The 15,901-nt window shown below is 45.3% G+C and overlaps 1 protein-coding gene across 1 annotated transcript in view; it reads right to left on the bottom strand.

The window, feature by feature from the left end:
• The window catches only part of LOC147116835 (uncharacterized), a 146,697-nt gene that overhangs the window by 23,665 nt on the left and 107,131 nt on the right, over positions 1-15,901 (bottom strand). The window contains exons 14-15 of the mRNA XM_085987243.1: positions 8,356-8,451; positions 6,026-6,127 (exon numbers count right to left, since the gene is read on the bottom strand). Coding sequence (XP_085843369.1) covers positions 6,026-6,127; positions 8,356-8,451 — 198 coding nt within the window. The remainder of the gene's footprint in view (positions 1-6,025; positions 6,128-8,355; positions 8,452-15,901) is intronic.

Genomic DNA, 15,901 nt, shown 5'->3' with positions numbered 1-15,901 from the left:
GCCAAAGCAGATTAGAATGTTACCGGGCCCTAAAAAGAGAATATAAACTGGCAGACTACCTCACGACCATCAGAGACACAAAACAGAGACAGACCCTCACCAGGTACAGACTAAGCGACCACCAACTGGAAATTGAAAAAGGCAGATACAAGAAATCCTGGCAGCCTAGAGAGAATAGAATATGCGATCAATGTCTGGCTGGCGAGGTTGAAACAGAAATGCATTTCCTCCTAAAATGCGAAAAATTCAACACATCAAGAAACATATTATTCAACAAGCTAAGCCAAACAACCCCAGATTTCAAGGAATTGGATGATCTGTCAAAATTGAGATTAGTCCTAGGAGAAGGAGACAGACCATACCTTGGGGCCAAATATGTAACAACATGTCACAACCTGAGGACTGTTTAAAATTAAGACTGTTTAAAATTAATATTGAACGTACCAAATGAAGTACAAAGACTGTTTAAAATTAATATTGTTTAAAAGTAATATTGTATGTACCCAACAAATGTCAAATCGATTGACACCTACAGAATGTTGGAAAACTGTACCTTTTTGCTATGTAAGCTTTGGCAATATGGTTCTCTGTAAACTTTCATGCCAATAAAGCATTTTAATTGGAATTGGAATTGGAATTGGAGAGGTGTGTGGGGGGCGTGTGTGTGGGGGGAGGGGGTCTGAGTGCGGGTGTTTTTTTGGGGGGTGGGGGTTGTAGTGTATGTACCTTTTAAGGGGAGAACTACTTTTTACAGCTCCTGTATACTGTAGTACCGGCAGTGACCACGCCTGTATATAAACCCTGAGTAGGGATCTGTAGGTTTAGTTTTAGAGTAACCCTCATCCAGTAAATACCTGTTGATTGTTCCTGCAGTCTCGTGTCTAGTTATTGAAGGACACACAACATCAAAATACATGGATCTAACAGTGGCGACGAGGCAGATTCGAACCTACCTGCAACTCTGCATTACCTCCCAGGGATTCGCTCCTGGAGAACAGTGGAAGAAAGTTGAGGCCAGAAGCACGGGCGTCGACCATGAGCAACCGCCCAGTCATCCAGCAGAGATTTGAGCATCGCAGGGGAGGTTGTTGAGAGCTGGGCTTGGTTCTCCAGTCACGGTGGTCCAGCGAAACGGGCTGGCAACAGGTACGGCGCAGACCCTTCCCGGACAGCGGCGGCGAGAGCTGACCGACGGCACAGAAAAGGCCGAGCAGCGTCGACGGGAGAAGAGAGAGGGTAGAGCGCACAGGGCGCAGCCGGTGTTCAGGACCGAGCGGCGTCGACGGGAGAAGAGAGAGAGGGTAGAGCGCACAGGGCGCAGCCGGTGTTCAGGACCGAATGGCGTCGACAGGAGAAGAGAGAGGGTAGAGCGCACAGGGCGCAGCCGGTGTTCAGGACCGAGCGACGTCGACAGGAGAAGAGAGAGGGTAGAGCGCACAGGGCGCAGCCGGTGTTCAGGGCCGAACGGCGTCGACGGGAGAAGAGAGAGAGGGTAGAGCACACAGGGCGCAGCCGGTGTTCAGGACCGAGCAGCGTCGACGGGAGAAGAGAAAGAGGCGCGAAGGAAAACGCGCAGCAGCCACAGTGGAGAAGAAGGGAGAGCACGGGAAACGCCATTTTGAGCCGCAGCGGAGAAGAAGGGAGAGCGCGGGAAAATGCGATTTTGAGCCGCAGCGGAGAAGAAGGGAGAGCGCGGGAAAACGCCATTTTGAGCCGCAAGAAGAAGGGAAAGCGTGGGAAAACGCCATTTTGAGCTAGTCTAACCACACCCAGGGATGCCGAAGAGTGGCAGTATCACAGCGTTCGACAATGAAGTCGAAGATTGGACGACATATGTCGAACGCATAGAAGTGTACTGCACGGCGAATGAAGTGCCAGATGAGAGGAAAGTGCTGGTATTGTTGAATTCCATGGGTGCAAAAACGTATGGCTTACTGCGAAACCTAGTAACCCCAGAGAAGCCAGTGGACAAGGATTTCGGAAACATAGTGTCAATCCTACAGAACCACTTAAACCCCACACCGCTGCTGATAGCAGAAAGATTTAAGTTTCACAAAAGGAACCAGCATAAAGATGAAAGTAATGCTGAGTATTTAACGGAACTGCGCAAGCTATCGAAACACTGCCAGTTTGGAACGGGACTAGCAGATACTTTAAGGGACAAGTTTGTGTGTGGGCTTCAAAGTGAAGGAACCCAGAAACGGCTGCTATCAGAAAAGGATCTTACGCTGGACAAGGCTTTCAGCATGGCAGTATCACACGAAGCAGCCACACAGGGCGCTGCAGAGATACAACGGAGACCGCAAGAATATGGCACAAATGAAATGTCATACGGAACAGTGAAGTGCTATCGCTGTGGCAGAACAACACACGACCATAATGATTGCTGGTTTAAGGACAAAGTGTGCAGACAGTGTGGAAATGTAGGACACATAGCAAGAGTCTGCAGGTCGGGAAAGAAAACCAGCAGCAAGAAATCTCCACAGGAGAAGTACAAGAAGGTACATAAGGTGACGGAGAGTAGTTCAGATGCACAGAAAAGTGATACAGACTCTGGAAGCAAGGAGCTGGGTTGTCTGAAACTACATAAGGTGATCAAAACGGAGGATCACCAAACTATCTGGGTCACGCTCAAGATAGCTGGAGTCCAAGTGAAAATGGAATTGGACACAGGATCAGCCCTAACAGGCATAAACCGAAGGGACTACAAGCGGCTATTCTCACATATACCCTTGAGAGATACAGAGATTGTCTTGAAGACGTACACGGGGCAAAAAGTCTACCCCAAAGGAAAAATAAGGGTGAACGTTGTATATAACGGTAAGGAAACACCAAAAATGGACCTATATGTATTGCCAGATGGAGGACCACCACTACTAGGACGTGAATGGATCCGGAAGACACAGCTAGATTGGCATTCCATACAAGCACTGACTGTAGATGCCAAAAAGGATGATGACGCCACACCTGGACGACTGTCAAAAATGCTAACTGACGCACAAGAAGTGTTCCAGGAGGGACTTGGAACACTAAAAGGCATAACAGCGACGATCAAAATAGAGGAAAATGCAAGCCCAAAGTTTTTTAAAGCCAGACCGGTGCCTTATGCGATCCGCCCAGCCGTCGAAGCAGAGCTGGAAGGTTTGGAACGTTCAGGAGTACTGTCCAAAGTGGACTGGAGCGAGTGGGCCACACCCATCGGTCCTGTAATGAAGAGGTCATTGAGTAATACGCCTGGGGAACGAAAGAAAGTTCGCATCTGTGGGGACTTTAAGGTGACAGTGAACCCAGTCCTTCACACGGTACAATATCCGCTTCCGCGGATTGAAGATATGTTCGCCTCGCTATCTGGAGGGAAACGCTTCACTAAGATTGATCTGGCCCAGGCGTACCTGCAAATGGAGGTAGAAGAAGCCTCGAAACAGTACCTCACGATCAACACTCACAAAGGTCTCTACCAATACAACCGGCTGGTGTTCGGGGTAGCATCAGCTCCGGCTATTTGGCAAAGGGCAATGGATCAAGTCCTGCAAGGGATTCCAGGGACCCAGTGTTATTTGGACGACATCCTGGTCACGGGCGAAAATGACAGTGCTCACCTTGCCAACCTGGAGCAGGTGCTCACTAGATTGAAGGAATATGGGCTCCGAGCAAATCGCCACAAATGCGAGTTTTTCCAGAAGCAGATCTCGTATTGTGGCCACGTTATTGATGAAGAGGGGTTACATAAGTCCCCAGAAAAGATTGAGGCAGTAGTCAAGGCTCCAGCACCAGAAAATGTGTCACAACTGAGGTCGTTCCTCGGGCTGGTGAACTACTACCATAAGTTCTTGCCGAATTTGTCTACAGTACTACACCCACTGAACACCCTATTGCAAATGGGGGTACCATGGAAGTGGAATGACGAATGTAAACGAGCTTTCCAGAAGTGCAAAGAATTGATCACATCAAAAGAGGTGTTGGCTCATTTCAACCCAGCACTACCAATTCGGTTGGCGTGTGATGCATCACCCTATGGCATTGGAGCGGAGCTGTCGCACAAGTTCCCGGACGGCTCGGAGAGGCCGGTAGCCTTTGCGTCTCGGTCACTAACCTCAGCCGAGCGTAACTACGCCCAGATTGACAGGGAGGCCCTCAGCCTAGTGTGGGGAGTGAAAAAGTTCAACCACTATCTGCACGGGCAGAAGTTCACCTTGCTGACTGACCACCAACCACTTGTCTCCATCTTTAATCCAAAGAAGGGCGTGCCGGTGATGACTGCGCAACGGCTACAAAGATGGTCGCTTTTTCTAGGGGCGAACCAATATGAAATCGAGTATAAGGGCATGAAACAGCATGGAAACGCTGATCGGCTATCACGCCTGCCACGGCCTACTGCGGAGGAAGCACCAGCAGTGGACCCTGTCGAAATATTTCATTCGACATTAATTGAACGCTTGCCAGTAACTAACGCTGATATAGAGAAGGAGACCCGAAATGACCTGACACTGTCTCGGGTATATGACTTGACGGTGAAGGGATGGCCAACACATGGCGACTCACTGTTGCCAGCATTCTCATCCAGAAGAGAACAGCTGTCGGTATGCCAGGGGACCTTGATGTGTGGATCCTGAGTGGTAATTCCACCCAAGTTAAGGGAGAGAGTGCTCAATGAGCTTCACGAAGGCCATCTGGGAGGGGTGAAAATGAAAAGCCTTGCTAGGGCTTATGTGTGGTGGCCGGGGATCGATCAGCAAATCGAGGACCTGACAAAGAGCTGCTCAGGATGCCAGAAGGTCCAAAATGCACCACCACATGCCCCTCTACACCCATGGGAGTGGCCCTCATCTCCATGGCAACGGGTGCATATTGATTTTGCTGGTCCATTCATAGACTCAATGTTTCTAATAGCCGTGGATGCGCACTCGAAATGGCCTGAGGTGATCAAAATGTCGTCCACCACCACGGAGAAAACTATTGCAGTCCTATGGACCATATTTGCCAGGAACGGCTTGCCAGAGCAGATTTGCTCTGATAACGGACGACAGTTTGTGTCCGAAGAGTTTCGAAGATTCATGAAAAGGAATGGGGTAAGGCATTACACATCCGCCCCGTATCATCCAGCCACAAATGGATTGGCTGAGAGGTTCGTACAAACCTTTAAGAAAGCAGTAAGGGCCATGTGCGATGACGACATTCCACTGCAGCATAAGGTGGACAATTTCCTGTTAGCCTACAGAAATGCGACACATACAGTCACCAACCAGACCCCGGCCATGATGTTCTTTAACCGAAGGTTGAGATCTCGTCTGGATTTGCTCAGACCAAACGTACGAAGAGATGTTGAGAATAAGCAATTCCAGCACATCAATGAGAAGCCGACAAGGAGCTTCAATGTAGGGCAACCAGTCTTGGCCCGCGACTACCGAACAGAGAAATGGCAACCAGGAATGATATGCACACGGCAGGGGCCACTAATGTACACAGTGGATGTTGGGGAGAACATTGTGAGACGCCATGTCGACCAGATCGTAGAGTCACAGGAACGAGTCAACCCCATGTCTCGCGCACCGGGTGATGAACCCGACATACAGGTAGCATCTACCCCAGAAACAGTAGCATCGGAAGCTGATGAACCAACTGACGACAGGGGGCCTCCGCACCAAGAACAAGACACTCAGGAAAGGCGCTATCCAGAAAGGATCAGGAAACCGCCCCAAAGACTGAATTCATAAATGGACTATTTTCAGTTAATGTGCATGTTAAAGTGTTAATTGTTAAATGAATGTTATGGTACTGTCAATCTAAAAGGGGAGGAATTGTAGTGTATGTACCTTTAAGGGGAGAACTTATTTTTACAGCTCCTGTATACTGTAGTACCAGCAGTGACCACACTTATATATAAACCCTGAGTAGGGATCTTTACGTTTAGTTTTAGAGTAACCCTCATCCAGTAAATACCTGTTGATTGTTCCTGCAGTCTCGTGTCTAGTTATTGAAGGAGACACAACATCAAAAATACACGGATCTAACAGGGGTCTCTCACCTGTCTCGCAGATCCTTCCGGTGAACTGGTTGCGACACCGGCATTTATTGTATCCGACACATGTGCCGCCATTTTTACATTTCGGGTCACAGGCAACCGGCTCTGCAGAAAAATACAGCACAGTGATCACTAACCGACCACTAACCGACCACTAACCGACCAGCAACCGACCAGCAACCGACCAGCAACCGACCAGCAACCGACCAGCAACCGACCACCAACTGCTCATAACTGACCACCAACCGACCACCAACCGATCACTAACCGAGACCACCAACTGCTCATAACTGACCACCAACCGACCAGCAACTGATCACTAACTGATCACCAGCTGACCACCAGCTGACCTGTAACTGATCAGGAGCTGACCACCAGCTGACCACTAATTGATCACCAAATGACAATTAACTGACCACTAATTGATCACCAACTGACCACCAACTGACCACCAACTGACCACTAACTGATGGTGACTAATCCCCAAAACAAAAGCTTGTATTTATATAGCGCCTGTAATGAAGTAAAATGTCCCAGGGTGCTTCACAGGAGTGTTATCAGGCAAAAAATTTGACACCGAGCCACGAGGAGAAATTTGGGCAGGTGACCAAAAGCTTAGTCAAATCGGTAGGTTTTAAGGAGTGTCTTAAAGGAGGAAAGAGAGGTAGAGAGGTGGAGAGTTTTAGGGAGGGAATTCCAGAGCTTAGTGTCGAGGCAACAGAAGGCACGGCCACCAAAGGCTGAGCAATTATAATCAGGGATGCTCAAGAGGCAGAATTAGAGGAGCGCAGAGATCTTGGGGGTATGTGGGGCTGGAGGAGATTACAGAGATAGGGAGGGGTGAGGCCACGGAGGGATTTGAAAACAAGGATGAGAATTTTGAAATCGAGGCGCTGCTTAACCAGGAGCCAACGTAGGTCAGCGAGCACAGGGGTGATGGGCGAACAGGATGGGCTGCCTTTAAAGAGGAAATAGTTCAGGTGCAGTTGAGGTACTTTCCTACGAGGGGGAAAGGCAGGGCAACTAAAGTCAGGGCTCGCTGGATGATGAAAGAGATAGAGAATATGATGAAGCAGAAACAGAGCGCGTATGACAGATGTCAAGTTGCAAATACATCTGAGAATCAGGCTACATATAGAAAGGTCAGAGGAGAAGTAAAAAATAAAAAAAGAGGGGCAAAGAGAGGGTATGAGAATAGAATGGCAGCTAACAAAAAGTAATCTAAAATACTTCTACAGGCATATAAATAGTAAAAGGAGGTGGGGCCGGTTAGGGACCAAAAAGGAGACCTATTCATGGAGGCAGAGGGTATGGCTGAGGTACTAAATGAGTACTTTGCATCAGTCTTCACCCAGGAAGAGGATGCTGCCATAGACAGAGTGAAGGAGGAGGTAGTGGAGATACAGGTTGTGTCAAAAATCCAGAGTTCCGGAATCCAGAATGTTCCAGAATCCGGGACGATTGGTAAAATGTTCCGGAATCCGGAACTCGGGATTTTGGACGCTCAACCATTAACTTTTGTTGAAAAATCCTACGAAAAATGCAAGTGATGCAATAAAACTTTAGTGTTGTGTTTTATCCTCCTTATTCTGCACAGCTCCACTAGTTGCCTTATGCCCCATTAGCGCCCTCTTAAGGTGTTAACGGGAGGCGCAAACAACTGAATTTTCCCCCCCTAGAGTACAAAAGTGTGGAGGTTATGATGAGCCTTTATAAAATACTGGTTTGGCCTCAACTGGAGTATTGTGTCCAATTCTGGGCACCGCACTTTAGGAAGGATGTGAGGGCCTTAGAGAGGGTGCAGAAAAGATTTACGAGAATGATTCCAGGGATGAGAGACTTCAGTTACGTGGATAGACTGGAGAAGCTGGGGTTTGTTCTCCTTAGAGCAGAGAAGGTTGAGAGGAGATTTGATAGAGGTGTTTAAGGTCATGAGGGGTCTAGACAGAGTAGATAGAGAGAAACTGTTCCCATTGGCGGAAGGGTCGAGAACCAGAGGACACAGATTTAAGGTGATTGGCAAAAGAACCAAAGGCGACAGGAGGAAAAACTATTTTACACAGCGAGGGGTTAGGATATGCACTGCCTGGAAGGGCGGTGGTGGCAGACTCAATCATGGCTTTCAAAAGGGAGTTGAATAAGTAGCTGAAGGAAAGAAATGTGCAGGGCTACGGGGAAAGGGCGGGGGAGTGGGACTGGCTGAAGTGCTCTTGCAGAGAGCCGGCACAGGCTCAATGGGCCGAATGGCCTCCTTCCCTGCTGTAACCATTCTATGATTCGATGCCCACCCCACCAGTGTACTTTGGAACAGTATTATTTTGTTGGTCATTTACCGATCTGGCAGCGAGCTCCCCGCCATCCGCTGGGGCAGAAGCACTTGTTGACATCGATGCACTTTCCTTCGTTTAAGCACGGTGGAGAACACATGGCTGTGAGAGGAACAGCACATCATTACTGCTCAATGTACAGTGTGAGAGTAACACCACATCATTACTGCTCAATGTAGAGTGTGAGAGAGTAACACCACATCATTACTGCTCAATGTACAGTGTGAGAGTAACACCACATCATTACTGCTCAAAGTACAGTGTGTGAGAGTAACACCACATCATTACTGCTCAAAGTAGTGTGTGAGAGAGAGTAACACCACATCATTACTGCTCAATGTACAGTGTGAGAGTAACACCACATCATTACTGCTCAATGTACAGTGAGAGTAACACCACATCATTACTGCTCCATGTACAGTGTGTGAGAGTAACATTACATCATTACTGCTCAATGTACAGTGAGAGTAACATTACATCATTACTGCTCAATGTACAGTGTGAGAGAGTAACACCACATCATTACTGCTCAATGTACAGTGTGAGAGAGAGTAACACCACATCATTACTGCTCAATGTACAGTGTGAGAGAGAGTAACACCACATCATTACTGCTCAATGTACAGTGTGAGAGAGTAACACCACATCATTACTGCTCAATGTACAGCGTGTGAGAGAGTAACACCACATCATTACTGCTCAATGTACAGTGTGAGAGTAACACCACATCATTACTGCTCAATGTACAGTGAGAGTAACATTACATCATTACTGCTCAATGTACAGTGTGTGAGAGTAACACCACATCATTACTGCTCAATGTACAGTGTGAGAGTAACATTACATCATTACTGCTTAATGTACAGTGTGAGAGTAACACCACATCATTACTGCTCAATGTACAAATGTACAGTGTGAGAGAGTAACACCACATCATTACTGCTCAATGTACAGTGAGAGAGTAACACCACATCATTACTGCTCAATGTACAGTGTGAGAGAGAGTAACACCACATCATTACTGCTCAATGTACAGTGTGAGAGATAAACAGCACATCATTATTGCTCAATGTACAGTGTGAGAGAGTAACAGCACATCATTACTGCTCAATGACTGTGTGCGAGTGACACCACATTACTGCTCAATGTACAGTGTGAGAGAGTAACACCACATCATTACTGCTCAATGTACAGTGTGTGAGAGTAACACCACATTACTGCTCAATGTACAGTGTGAGAGAGTAACACAACATTATTACTGCTCAATGTATAGTGTCTGCGAGTAACACTACATCATTACTGCTCATTGTACAGTGTGAGAGAGTGACACCACATCATTATTGCTCAATGTACAGTGTGTGAGTAACACATCATTACTGCTCAATGTACAGTGAGAGAAACTCTACATCATTACTGCTCAATGTACAGTGTGAGAGAGAGTAACACCACATCATTACTGCTCAATGTACAGTGTGTGAGCGAGTAACACCACATCATTACTGCTCAATGTACAGTGTGAGAGAGAGTAACACCACATCATTACTGCTCAATGTACAGTGTGTGCGAGTAACACCACATCATTACTGCTCAATGTACAGTGTGCGAGTAACACCACATCATTACTGCTCAATGTACAGTGTGTGAGAGTAACACCACATCATTACTGCTCAATGTACAGCGTGTGAGAGTAACACTACATTATTACTGCTCATTGTACAGTGTGAGAGAGTAACACCACATCATTACTGCTCAATGTACAGTGTGAGAGCGTGTAAACACCACATCATTACTGCTCAATGTACAGTGTGAGAGAGAGTAACACCACATCATTACTGCTCAATGTACAGTGTGAGAGAGAGTAACACCACATCATTACTGCTCAATGTACAGTGTGAGAGAGAGTAACACCACATCATTACTGCTCAATGTACAGTGTGAGAGAGAGTAACACCACATCATTACTGCTCAATGTACAGTGAGAGTAACACTACATCATTACTGCTCAATGTACAGCGTGAGAGAGTAACACCACATCATTACTGCTCAATGTAGTGTGAGAGAGTAACACCACATCATTACTGCTCAATGTACAGTGTGTGAGAGAGTAACACCACATCATTACTGCTCAATGTAGAGTGTGTGAGAGAGTAACACCACATCATTACTGCTCAATGTAGAGTGTGTGAGAGTAACACCACATCATTACTGCTCAATGTACAGTGTGAGAGAGAATAACAGCACATCATTACTGCTCAATGTAGTGTGTGAGAGTAACACCACATCATTACTGCTCAATGTACAGCGTGTGAGAGTAACACTACATTATTACTGCTCATTGTACAGTGTGTGAGAGTAACACCACATCATTACTGCTCAATGTACAGTGTGAGAGAGAGTAACACATTACTGCTCAATGTACAGTGAGAGAAACACTACATCATTACTGCTCAATGTACAGTGTGAGAGAGAGTAACACCACATCATTACTGCTCAATGTACAGTGAGAGTAACACTACATCATTACTGCTCAATGTACAGTGTGTGAGAGAGTAACACCACATCATTACTGCTCAATGTATAGTGTCTGCGAGTAACACTACATCATTACTGCTCATTGTACAGTGTGAGAGAGTGACACCACATCATTATTGCTCAATGTACAGTGTGTGAGTAACACATCATTACTGCTCAATGTACAGTGAGAGAAACTCTACATCATTACTGCTCAATGTACAGTGTGAGAGAGAGTAACACCACATCATTACTGCTCAATGTACAGCATGTGCGAGTGTAACACCACATCATTACTTCTCAATGTACAGTGTGAGAGAGAGTAACACCACATCATTACTGCTCAATGTACAGTGTGAGAGAGAGTAACACCACATCATTACTGCTCAATGTACAGCGTGAGTGTAACACCACATCATTACTGCTCAATGTACAGTGTGTGAGCGAGTAACACCACATCATTACTGCTCAATGTACAGCATGTGAGAGAGTAACACCACATCATTACTGCTCAATGTAGAGTGTGTGAGAGAGTAACACCACATCATTACTGCTCAATGTAGAGTGTGTGAGAGCAACACCACATCATTACTGCTCAATGTAGTGTGTGAGAGTAACACCACATCATTACTGCTCAATGTACAGTGTGAGAGAGAGTAACACCACATCATTACTGCTCAATGTACAGTGTGTGCGAGTAACACCACATCATTACTGCTCAATGTACAGTGTGCGAGTAACACCACATCATTACTGCTCAATGTACAGCGTGTGAGAGTAACACTACATTATTACTGCTCATTGTACAGTGTGAGAGAGTAACACCACATCATTACTGCTCAATGTACAGTGTGTGAGAGAGTAACACCACATCATTACTGCTCAATGTAGAGTGTGTGAGAGTAACACCACATCATTACTGCTCAATGTACAGTGTGAGAGAGAATAACAGCACATCATTACTGCTCAATGGACAGTGTGAGAGAGAGTAACACCACATCATTACTGCTCAATGTACAGTGTGTGAGTGTAACACCACATCATTACTGCTCAATGTAGTGTGAGAGAGAGTAACACCACATCATTACTGCTCAATGTACAGTGTGAGAGAGAGTAACACCACATCATTACTGCTCAATGTAGTGTGACAGAGAGTAACACCACATCATTACTGCTCAATGTAGTGTGAGAGAGAGTAATACCACATCATTACTGCTCAATGTACAGTGTGTGAGTGTAACACCACATCATTACTGCTCAATGTAGTGTGAGAGAGAGTAACACCACATCATTACTGCTCAATGTAGTGTGAGAGAGAGTAACACCACATCATTACTGCTCAATGTACAGTGTGAGAGAGAGTAACACCACATCATTACTGCTCAATGTAGAGTGTGTGAGAGCAACACCACATCATTACTGCTCAATGTAGTGTGTGAGAGTAACACCACATCATTACTGCTCAATGTACAGTGTGAGAGAGAGTAACACCACATCATTACTGCTCAATGTACAGTGTGTGCGAGTAACACCACATCATTACTGCTCAATGTACAGTGTGCGAGTAACACCACATCATTACTGCTCAATGTACAGCGTGTGAGAGTAACACTACATTATTACTGCTCATTGTACAGTGTGAGAGAGTAACACCACATCATTACTGCTCAATGTACAGTGTGAGAGAGACTAACACATTACTGCTCAATGTACAGTGAGAGAAACACTACATCATTACTGCTCAATGTACAGTGTGCGAGAGAGTAACACCACATCATTACTGCTCAATGTACAGTGAGAGTAACACTACATCATTACTGCTCAAGGTACAGTGTGAGAGAGAGTAACACCACATCATTACTGCTCAATGTACAGCGTGAGAGTAACACCACATCATTACTGCTCAATGTAGTGTGAGAGAGTAACACCACATCATTACTGCTCAATGTACAGTGTGTGAGAGAGTAACACCACATCATTACTGCTCAATGTAGAGTGTGTGAGAGTAACACCACATCATTACTGCTCAATGTACAGTGTGAGAGAGAATAACAGCACATCATTACTGCTCAATGTACAGTGTGAGAGAGAGTAACACCACATCATTACTGCTCAATGTACAGTGTGTGCGAGTAACACCACATCATTATTGCTCAATGTACAGTGTGAGAGAGAGTAACACCACATCATTACTGCTCAATGTACAGTGTGAGAGAGTAACACATCATTACTGCTCAATTTACAGTGTGAGAGAGTAATACCACATCATTACTGCTCAATGTACAGTGTGTGAGTGTAACACCACATCATTACTGCTCAATGTAGTGTGAGAGAGAGTAACACCACATCATTACTGCTCAATGTACAGTGTGAGAGAGAGTAACACCACATCATTACTGCTCAATGTAGTGTGAGAGAGAGTAACACCACATCATTACTGCTCAATGTACAGTGTGAGAGAGAGTAACACCACATCATTACTGCTCAATGTACAGTGTGTGAGTGTAACACCACATCATTACTGCTCAATGTAGTGTGAGAGAGAGTAACACCACATCATTACTGCTCAATGTACAGTGTGAGAGAGAGTAACACCGCATCATTACTGCTCAATGTAGTGTGAGAGAGAGTAACACCACATCATTACTGCTCAATGTAGTGTGAGAGAGAGTAACACCACATCATTACTGCTCAATTTACAGTGTGAGAGAGTAATACCACATCATTACTGCTCAATGTACAGTGTGTGAGTGTAACACCACATCATTACTGCTCAATGTAGTGTGAGAGAGAGTAACACCACATCATTACTGCTCAATGTAGTGTGAGAGAGAGTAACACCACATCATTACTGCTCAATGTACAGTGTGTGAGCGTAACACCACATCATTACTGCTCAATGTACAGTGTGAGAGAATAACACCACATCATTACTGTTCAATGTACAGTGTGAGCAAATAACACCACATCATTACTGCTCAATGTAAAGTGTGTGAGTGTAACACCACATCATTACTGCTCAATGTACAGTGTGAGAGTAACACCACATCATTACTGCTCAATGTACAGTGTCTGAGAGAGTAACACCACATCATTACTGCTCAATGTACATCGTGAGTGTAACACCACATCATTACTGCTCAATGTGCAGTGTGAGAGTAACACCACATCATTACTGCTCAATGTACAGTGTGAGAGAGTAACACCACATCAGTACTGCTCAATGTACAGTGTGAGAGAGTAACACCACATCATTACTGCTCAATGTAGTGTGAGAGAGTAACACCACATCATTACTGCTCAAAGTACAGTGAGAGAGTAACACCACATCATTACTGCTCAATGTACAGTGAGAGAGTAACACCACATCATTACTGCTCAATGTACAGTGAGAGATAAACAGCACATCATTATTGCTCAATGTACAGTGTGAGAGAGTAACAGCACATCATTACTGCTCAATGACTGTGTGCGAGTGACACCACATTACTGCTCAATGTACAGTGTGTGAGAGAGTAACACCACATCATTACTGCTCAATGTACAGTGTGTGCGAGTAACACTACATCATTGCTGCTCATTGTACAGTGTGAGAGAGTGACACCACATCATTATTGCTCAATGTACAGTGTGTGAGTAACACATCATTACTGCTCAATGTACAGTGAGAGAAACTCTACATCATTACTGCTCAATGTACAGTGTGAGAGAGAGTAACACCACATCATTACTGCTCAATGTACAGTGTGTGAGCGAGTAACACCACATCATTACTGCTCAATGTACAGCATGTGTGAGAGCAACACCACATCATTACTGCTCAATGTACAGTGTGTGAGAGAGTAACACCACATCATTACTGCTCAATGTACAGTGTGCGCGAGTAACACCACATCATTACTGCTCAATGTACAGTGTGTGAGAGTAACACCACATCATTACTGCTCAATGTACAGTGTGTGAGAGAGTAACACCACATCATTACTGCTCAATGTACAGCGTGTGAGTGTAACACTACATTATTACTGCTCATTGTACAGTGTGAGAGAGTAACACCACATCATTACTGCTCAATGTACAGTGTGTGAGAGTAACACCACATCATTACTGCTCAATGTACAGTGTGAGAGCGAGTAACACCACATCATTACTGCTCAATGTACAGTGTGAGAGAGACTAACACATTACTGCTCAATGTACAGTGTGTGAGAGTAACACCACGTCATTACTGCTCAATGTACAGCGTGAGAGAGTAACACCACATCATTACTGCTCAATGTACAGTGTGAGAGAGAGTAACACCACGTCATTACTGCTCAATGTACAGCGTGAGAGAGTAACACCACATCATTACTGCTCAATGTACAGTGTGAGAGAGAGTAACACCACATCATTACTGCTCAATGTACAGTGTGTGTGAGTAACACCACATCATTACTGCTCAATGTACAGTGTGAGAGAGAGTAACACCACATCATTACTGCTCAATGTAGTGTGAGAGAGTAACACCACATCATTATTGCTCAATGTACAGTGTGTGAGAGAGTAACACCACATCATTACTGCTCAATGTAGAGTGTGTGAGAGTAACACCACATCATTACTGCTCAATGTACAGTGTGAGAGAGAGTAACACCACATCATTACTGCTCAGTGTAGTGTGTGAGAGAGTAACACCACATCATTACTGCTCAATGCAGTGAGAGTGTAACACCACATCATTACTGCTCAATGTACAACGTGTGAGAGAGTAACACCACATCATTACTGCTCAATGTACAGTGTGAGAGAGAGTAACACCACATCATTACTGCTCAATGTAGAGTGTGTGAGAGTAACACCACATCATTACTGCTCAATGCAGTGAGAGTGTAACACCACATCATTACTGCTCAATGTACAGCGTGTGAGAGAGTAACACCACATCATTACTGCTCAATGCAGTGTGAGAGAGAGTAACACCACATCATTACTGCTCAATGTACAGCGTGAGAGAGTAACACCACATCATTACTGCTCAATGACTGTGTGAGAGTAACAC

This window comes from Somniosus microcephalus, chromosome 5 (assembly GCF_052327205.1).
Source record: "Somniosus microcephalus isolate GS21.2 chromosome 5, FLI_Smic_1.0, whole genome shotgun sequence".
Taxonomy (NCBI): Eukaryota; Metazoa; Chordata; class Chondrichthyes; order Squaliformes; family Somniosidae; genus Somniosus; species Somniosus microcephalus.
The sequence above is the reverse complement of the archived record's forward strand: the minus strand, read 5'-3'. Positions and strand labels throughout refer to the sequence as shown.